Source organism: Gracilinanus agilis, chromosome 5 (assembly GCF_016433145.1).
Source record: "Gracilinanus agilis isolate LMUSP501 chromosome 5, AgileGrace, whole genome shotgun sequence".
NCBI lineage: Eukaryota > Metazoa > Chordata > Mammalia > Didelphimorphia > Didelphidae > Gracilinanus > Gracilinanus agilis.
Genome location: NC_058134.1, coordinates 98,099,025 through 98,108,470, shown reverse-complemented (window position 1 = coordinate 98,108,470; position 9,446 = coordinate 98,099,025). Strand labels below are relative to the sequence as shown.

The 9,446-nt window shown below is 38.2% G+C and overlaps 1 protein-coding gene across 1 annotated transcript in view; it reads left to right on the top strand.

Moving 5' to 3' along the window:
• The window catches only part of LOC123250407 (stonustoxin subunit beta-like), a 19,211-nt gene extending 16,666 nt beyond the window's left edge, over positions 1–2,545 (top strand). Inside the window, exon 4 of the mRNA XM_044679464.1 lies at positions 248–2,545. Coding sequence (XP_044535399.1) covers positions 248–1,125 — 878 coding nt within the window. The 3' untranslated portion in view covers positions 1,126–2,545. The remainder of the gene's footprint in view (positions 1–247) is intronic.
• Positions 2,546–9,446: the final 6,901 nt, after the last annotated feature.

Below are 9,446 nucleotides of genomic sequence, written 5' to 3'. Positions count from 1 at the left end.
AAGGAAGGAAGGAAGGAAGGAAGGAAGGAAGGAAGGAAGGAAGGAAGGAAGGAAGGAAGGGAGGAAGAAAATGTCACCAGTCCCATAGACTGGATCCTTGAGAGGTAAAAGGTAATAAAGCTAAGCTAAGGATCCATACTTTGGTACTAACCTGAAAAGAAAACGACCATTTTAATAATTAACCCTATTTCTAACTTCAATTCAATCTGTGAAAGGAGGTTATGAATCTCTTTCTTCTTTCTAACAGGTCTTGGAACTAACAGATGCTCTGAGGAGATAAGAATTATCCTCTTGGGGAAGACAGGATCTGGGAAAAGTGCAACAGGAAATACTATCCTTGGCTGGGAAGCCTTTAAATCTGAATTATCTCCAGTCTCAGTAACCAAGAAATGCAAAAAAGCAAGATGTATGAGGAATAACAAGATATTTTCAGTGATTGACACACCTGGTATTTTTGATACAGAAAAAAATACCAAAAAAACTTTAAAAGAACTTGCAACGTGCCTGGCAATCTCCTCCCCGGGGCCTCATGTATTTGTTCTTGTTATGCCTTTAGGTTGCTTTACTGAAGAAGAGAAGAACACCATTCAACTCATTCAAATGCTTTTTGGAGATGATGCACTGAAATACACCATATTCTTATTCACTATAAAAAGGGGATTGAAGGGGAAGAGCATAGATGATTTCATGGAGAAATATGAGGACCGGGACTTTGGGGAGTTGATACAAAGGTGCAAGAGACGGTATTGTGCTTTTGACAATGATGACACAGTGGGAAAAAAGGAATGCCAGGTCAGGAAGTTCATAGCAATGGTCAACCAAATGGTGCAGGACAATGGAGGCTCCTGCTACAGTGGTAATATTTACCCTCGTGTTGAGAATATTATCAAAGAACAAAAAAGGGTGAATCCGAGGAGGCAGAATTTCTTAAAGGAAAACAATGAACTTTTCAGTGTCCTAGAACAATCTAATAGTGAAAGAGAAAGTGATAAGGATAGTTTATTAATAAGGGTGATTCGGGCCATTCTCAATGCTTTCTATAAACTTTGGGAAAAAATTTTTTCTTTTATCCAGAATCTTAAAACTGAGATGGGAGGAACTCCCATTGCTATTAGTGCTTCTTAGGATGATAGCTTTTGTCAGTGATGAAAACACACTGAATATTTAATACTTTCCAAAACCATAGGAACCTTTCCCCCTCCTATCTTAGTATGAGGAATCTCATCATGAAGGTAGATCAGAACTTTTAAAAAGTCCCTTACTGAGCACTTATCCCAAGTTCCTATCCAGTCCATCCTCCTCTGCCCCTGCTGCTGCCTCACACACCTGAAAATTACCTTTTGGCTAAACCCCTGTGGATGAATTTCTCTTAACCTAACAAAAGGTGATCTTTGGAAAATAGGTGTTATTGTCTGTGATGAAGCCTATACTCTAAGGAGGTCCAACCCAATAGGAAACACCAGAGCTTGTACACCCCTTACAAAGCTTTCAAGAACTCAGGTCATCTCCATGTTGGGATGAGGTACCACCACAGGAACTACAGAAAAATGTCTACAAATTAGCCTTTAGGCATATCCAGAGATACCCAGGGACATAGGTAGCCCACAAAACATTGTGTCCATTAGGAGCACAAGAGGAGAATTTTTCCCTGAGAATTGCTCAAGTTTGTCAGAGGGAATCTTGGAAGGCCCATGGAGCAACAGTAGGCAGCAAGCTTCATGCTGTTGCAGTGCTCGGAGAGGGCTATCTTGGACCTAGGGACTTTGATGTCCCAAATGCTCTAAACAGGTACTGAGATTCCAGAGAGCCTTAAAGACCCAGAGTAGGAGGCTTATTCTGGGAAATGGAAGTCAGCACAATAACTCAAAAGAACTAGGGTGAGACCAATCTGCTCAACCCAAAAGGACAGTAGAGTACATGGACTGACCATAGCACAAAGTCCCAATTCAGAAATTAAAGCTGGATATGAATAAATCAAAGAAAAACATTGGCAAGTATAAAAAAATTATATAAGACATAAACATGCTCCCAAAGTATGAGCAAGAATCCCTATAAAACTGCAAGCAGAGACTCAAATGAAAAATAAACTTTCCATGAGAATTATATGAATATCCAGAAGAAATGAAGGAAGATATTTTTAACATAACAAAAATAGCTAGCATCTTTATCCTTACTAAAACCTTAGAAGATAGATAGATACTATTATCATCCCCATTTTACAGATGAGGAAATTGAAAAATCAGGCAGGATTTAAGTGATATTCACATCTAGCAATTATATGAAGCTGAATTTGAACTCAGGTCTTTCTGAATCCAGGTCCAAGGTTCTACCAACCGAATCACCTTACTGACTAAAATAAAATAAAATTCTGGAAGAATGAACTAGAAGAATAAGTAGATTAGAAGAGAAAATGGTAAACCTTACACAAGTAATAGAGATCCTAAATATTAGAAAAGGTCATATTATTGGCTCCTCAAGATATTTAAGAAATATTAGAACAAAATAAAAAGACTGAAAAAGTGTAAGATATCAGATATCAAAAACAATAAAACTGGAAAAATAAGTCTCAGAGAGAAAATTTAACAAACATTGAACACCCTGAAAAGTAAATTTTTAAAAGCCTGAACTCTATATTCAAGAAATCATGAATAAAAAATGCCTAGATCTATTAGAACCAAAAGACAAAGTCAAGCAAAAAAGAATTCATCAATTATCTCCTTAAAAAAGTTAAAATGCCAGGGTTATCATAGCAAAAAAGTAGCATAAAATAGAAAATAAAAATAAAAATTACTACAAGCATCCAGAAAGAAATAGGTCATGCACCAAGATACCATAGTCAGGATTATACAAGATCTGGTCACTTCACCCATAAATGAAAAGAGATCTAGGAATATTTCATAAGGCAAAATAGAAAGGTTGACAATCAAGATTTATTTCCCCTAAAATGCTGAGTATAAACCTATAGGGGGTAAGGAGTAAATTGATTTTTTAAAGAATTAGAGCATTTTTGAGCATTATTTATGAAAAGACCAGAACTGAGTAAGAACTGAAAACATGAACACAAGAGTCAAGTGAAACCAGGAAAGGTAATCTATTTGAGCAATTGGAAGGAGCTATATGCTGACTTAATCTTGAGGATAACATTTAATAGGGGGTAAAGTAACCAGTGTCTTTTCAGAACCTAAATGTTTTCAAAAGATATTGGGGGGGGGGGGTAGCTGGGTAGCTCAGTGGATTGAGAGCCAGGCCTAGAGACAGGAGGTCCTAGGTTCAAATCCAGCCTCAGACACTTCCCAGCTGTGTGACCCTGGGCAAGTCACTTGACCCCCATTGCCCACCCTTACCACTCTTCTGCCTTGGAGCTAATACACAGAAGTTAAGGGTTTAAAAAAGAAAAGATATTGAGGGAGTTGTTAATTAGGAGGTAGTCCATCAGACCTTCAGTCCTTCCCCTAACTGACAGGTGAAGTTTTATATATATGCCCCAAAAGTATCATTGGAGAAAATTTCCTGTTAGCCAGAGTCTGCGAATGGACCGTGTTCCTCAGGACAAAGTAGCAAAAATCTACAAACTGAATGGAGTCAGGTCTCCCTAATATACAGGAACTAATTTGGGGGCTTTTTAATTCAGGACCCTCATATAAAAGTAACACAGAATATTAAAGATAAATTATCATAGCCAGGAGATCATTGTACATTGTAACAGCAATATGGTAATGATGTCTAACTGTGAAAGACTCAGTCATTCTAATCAATACAAAGATCCAGGGCAATTCAGGAGGACTAAGGATGAGAAATACTAGCCACTACCAGAGAAATAATTGATGAACTCTGAGTTCAAATTCAAGTACAATTTTCTTACTTTGTTTTTCTTACTCCTTTTTGACACATTGGCTAATTTGGAAATTTGTTTTGCATAATTTAACATGTATAACTAATATACATGTGAAATGTATAATGTACATTGTATATATATAGACAATATATACATTTTGTATATAAAATATACAAAAATATACACTGTCTTCTCAGTGAGTGGGGGAGGGACTAGAGAGTAGGAAAGAATGTTAAAAGAATAATAAAGCAAAATAAATAACAAATGGGAAAAATGTTTTTTTATTTATCTCTTCATCAATATTTAAGTTGCCACCATCCTACTCTACATCTTTACCAATTCACACCTGAATTATTGCAGCCTCTCAGATGATCCTCTTGACTCTAGAATCTTCTTATTCTGGTGTGTGGTGAGAACCAGTGCTTCCTGAATAATCCAGCTTCAAAAGCAATTTCAACATGCCATTCTCATGCTCTAAAACCTTTATGTTCTGTTACATGAAACCTAAATTTCTTTTTCTGCTTTTTCAAGGTCCTCAACCACTTTGATCATATCTTATTTATCATATCTTATTTAATCTAACACAGTATAACACTCCCCAACAAGTATTTTTTACTCCAGTTGGGTTGCTCTCCTTACTCTATCCAAGATATATCAAAATCATTCCTATTTCTGTAATTTTGCTCACATTATTCATGTTGCCCAGTCTTGCCTTCTCCCCTCTTTTCTGTTCTGCCTACTTCAAAGTGGTGGATTGCTTGAGTTCAGGAGTTCTGAGCTACAAAAGGGCTAGAACTGATCAGGTGTCACACATACAATATAAACTGTGCCCCTTATTCTATTTGAAAACCCATTTTGGTCCATATCAGCCTCACACTTTGGGCATGCTCCTATACTATGGGAGGATACCAGAAGCCTCATGGCTCCCTGGCATCTTGGAAGAAACTGACCCCTAGTCCTGCGTGACTGACTCATGGCATCTGGAAGGCTGAGCTCTGATTCAGACTGAAGTCAAGTCTGTCCAAATGGAGAGACTCAGGAGAAGTGACATGACCAGGGATTTTAAAAGAGACGTGGGAGGATGTATAGCTCTTTCTTGGGCTATAGACTCTTGCCAGCAACAGAGATGAGGAAGAAAAAACTCATATTAGTTAGGTGCAGCCAGATGATTATGTGATTCTATCTCAAACTTTAATAATAAATAATTATAAATGAATAAGCTATCTTCAGAAAATTTTAATCACAACACTAAGTTCAGCATTAATAGGGAGAGTCCCCTGAAAAGCAGAAGGACACCAGACTGTCCAAGGAAGGGGAAATGGACCCAGATCAGAAAAAAAGAGCCAGTTAAAGCTTTGGTATCTATCAGGTGAATGACTACTGCATTTCCAGTGTGGGAATTAGGAGTACAAATCTAAACAAAAAAAGTTCATGGTTAAATTGAAATATAGAAATAATCTCAGGCTCTTGTCAATGGTTAAATCCCTACCCCTTTGGGAACAGAAGGACAATTCCTCCTAGTCTGGCATCAGGTAAGACACTTTAGTCCAGGGAATACTGAGTGAATAGAATTTCACAGATCTGGTTTCATTAATCAATCTCTGAATCTGGTTTATGTTTTTAGGGACCACTAAAAATATCTCTAAAAACCCTTTACTCCTCTAAAATATGACCCTATGAGCATGAGAACCAGGAAGTTGGAAGGTTCACACTTCTGTTTTGTGGAACTGAAAAGTTTCTCTCTGGATTTGTCTAATTAAGTTTGACGAGGACAACTGGGGCAGAGTGGCAGCTGCTGCAATCAAGTCTGTTTTTCTGTACCTTTCTCTGTCTCCCAATGGAGGGGGCTTATTTCTTTGACGATAAAGCAAGGATAGGTCTGGCTATTTTCTCTCTTGGGGACAAATATAGACTAACTAGGTTATTGAATGATAAAGATATTGAATGATATCTCCCAGGACAATATAATCAAAAGCAGGGAGCACCAGTGGAAGGGCATTACCATTAACTATTATTTTCAAAATGGAAAGAATCAATTGTAGAGGCAGGATATGAGATTTTCAGTTTGCTCCCAGCCTGGGATTTCATATTGCCCAAGGGCAGTTCTCTGGTCACTTGAGATCAGCTACTTCTCTGCAACAACATACAGAAAGTCTCCAGGGTCAACAACATACAGGTTACCCAGGGTCACAGAGGCAGAACTTGAATCTAGGTCTTCCTGACTATTAGACCAGTTCTTTCTCCAGTAGGCCATTGTACCTCTTGGGCTGTAGAAGCAGCTCAGTCTTAAGGAGAGGAGGATCTGAGCTTGATCCCATGTCAAGGACTTGCTAGCTGTGTTATTATCCTTGACAAAATATTGAACCTCTCAGCCTCAGTTTACTATATATGAAATGGGAATGGTAATAATATCTACCTAACAGAGTAGTTATGAGGACCAAATGAGATAATACAAAGTGCTATGTAAGACTTAAAGTACAATATAAATGCTAGATATTCTGATAATTATTATTGATGTAGGGGAAAAAAAGGAGCCAAGCAATTCTGGGACAGTTTGTGGCAGATATAGGGGAATTCTCTCTATCTGTGTAGAGCAGTGGTTCCCAAACTTTTTTGGCCTACTGCCCCCTTTCCAGAAAAAAATAGTACTTAATGCCCCCTGTCACATACTATCACCGCCCCTTTACAGTTATTGACCACCCCCAAATGCACCTGTGGCCGTCACCACCTCCCTGGATCGCTGCAGCACCCACCAGGGGGCGGTGGTGACCACTTTGGGAATCTCTGGTGTAGAGGAATGATATATTGGAAGACCCCATTGGCAAAGATCTGATTACTGTGGGTCAAAAATAGTAAGCAGAACTGAAAGCAAGAGATTTATTTACATGCAAAGGGAACAACTGATAGCAGCTTCAACTTCTAAGTTGAAGTTATAACTTTTCAGACCCTTTTAGAGCACAGAGCCAATCAGCAGCATTCTGTAGTAACCTGGGAAAGAGAAGTAAGAGTTTTCACAGTACAGAGTGGATTGGAGAAAGCAGAAATCATTGAAGCAGAAGAAGGCTTTTGGAGAAATATCTGTGGTGCATCTGGCAGGGTCTGTTAGCAGAATTACAAGGCATGCCCTGTTCAAGGGATAAAGACAAGGGGAGATGACTCAATATTTTTATGATTGTGAAATAGGTCCTTTTGGACAAAAATTCAAGGGTGAAGTAACCATTGCGATCAGCCTAGGGCTGTCTCTTATCTAAGGATAGCAAATAGTTATGACAAAAGTGGACAGGACCATCTACTTTATGTAATTTGCCATATTTTATTCCTTCTTACTTTCCACAGTTTGGCAACCAGGTGGTTGGGAGGATTTCTACATTCCTAGTCTATCAAGCTGTCAAGAAATAATTCCTGATTCCTATTTTCTCTTCTCACAGACAACAAAGATAACTAGAAAATATTGAAAAACAATTTTTTTCTTAAAGTAAAGAACTTTAAATTCTCTGGAAAATCAGCTCTGTAAGCTACATGATACACCATCTATAATATACAATGGCACAGGTATGTAATTGTACTAAATAGGTGCAGAAAAAATATTTACACACACACTCCCTGACCTCTATTGGGTTATGCATTTATATGTACATACTCATATACATACATATATGTGTATGCATATAGTGTCTGAAGGAGGTTGTCTCTAATAATCTAGAAGTACTAGGGGACGATGACTTGTAGGATGGGATGTTTGACTAGGGCATTGAAAGATTGGTAGAAATTTAACAGGCAGAGAGGGGAAAGAAAGCTCTTCCAGGGATGGAGAAGTCTGAGTGGAGACACAGATGGGTGAGGGTACAGGCAGAGTTGTACAGCTTGCCCAGAGCATCGAGGGCATGGGAATAAGGTTTCAGTGGTGAGGTGGCACCAGATGGTGGCAGGTTTGACAGATAAGCAGAGTGGGTTTGAAATTTAATTGGTGGGCAAATAGGAATCACTGAAAATTTTTTAATAAAGGAGTAACATTACCCAGATCTCTTCATCAGAGCCTGTCTGCTCTCAAAAGATTGGTATTCTTTGGTGGGAAAGAATATCTTCAGGAGATTAAATACAAAATGGCTATGAAGTTCTTCATGGGGAGGCACACACAAACAGGAGAAATCAGGGCAGACTTCCTGTAGGAGGAGGCACCTGAATTGATCTATGAAGGGAGTCAAAGATTCTACAAAGTCAAGGCTGTGTGCAGGAAATATATTCCAGGCAAGGACAAAGACATGGAAATGGGAAATGACATATTGTAGATGAAGAACATCATGCTGAAGAATAGCAGGGAGTCTAGTGTCACTGAAACTAGGTAAATTAGTGGATAAAAACACCAATCTGGATTCAAGAAAATCTATGATTAAAATCAACCTCTGACACTTACTAGGAGTGTGATGCTGGACTTAACTTCTATCTGTCTCAATATCCCCTTCTGTAAAATGTAAAAAAAAAAATAATAGCACCAGGATTTTTATGAGGATGAGATAATATTTATAAAATGCCTTAGAGTCCTATATAAATGTTAGTTTTTATTCCCCAGATTGTTGTGTATATGTGGGAAGAAATAAGACCACTGGAAAGTTAGAAAGTGGACAAGTTATAAGAGATGTTAAAGCGAATGGAGAATTTTATACTTGATCTCAACTAGGGGATCTTGCCTTTGCCCCTAAATTTTAAAATTTTGCTCACCTCCACATCCCAAGACAAAGCATCAAACCTTCTGACCTTCTTGATTCCTGAACATGTTTTCTTTCTTCCTTTCTTTTCAAATTCCATTTTATTTTGGCACTTGCATCTAGCATCAGATGTTCTTTTCTTTATCCTGCTCCAGCTACTTTGACATTAAGCAAGAATATTTATTTAAAAGGGAATAGAAAGTATGAATTCAGAAATAAAGGCAAAAGTAAGGTTGATAGGAATTTCAAAGACTCCACCCAGCCCAATCTGGATGATATTAAACTAGTTTTCCTGATTATTATCTGCTCCTACTAGTATCCCCTTACCTACTTTGGATCCATGATTTTTTTATTCAAAGGTTCTTAACCTGGGCTCCATGAATAATTGATTTCCTTTGTAGTCCCATGTATTTTCTTCTATATATTGAAATATATTATTCTGAGAAGGGTCCAATGGTTTCACCAGATTGTCTAAAAAGGTTAATAAACTTTAATCTTGGGAGAGAAATAATTTCACACAGTCTGACTCCCTTGGTATCCTCAAAAAGAATGATGTCATTCTACTCCATGACACACTCAATCTCCCCAAAGGGCACTTGTTTATCAGAGGCCCTAGAAGGAGGAAATAGGGAATTTCTCTGTGATAGTGGCAGGGGAGGCTGACAACTTCCTCAAATCTCAATTTTCTTCCATAGGAAAATCCCAGGGAAAGAAAATTCAGACAGAGTGGCCTTGGAGCTTACAATGCAGATAAGAACTCTTAGTCATCTCTTGTATCTGGGGACACTAGGAATGCTGCATCCCAGGTAATTACCCTGGTAATTCCAGAAATCAGGGGAGGGGAGTGTCAGAAAAGTGTTTTATTAGGAGGATGTTGTGAACAAGGTCAGATTTGGATAAAATGC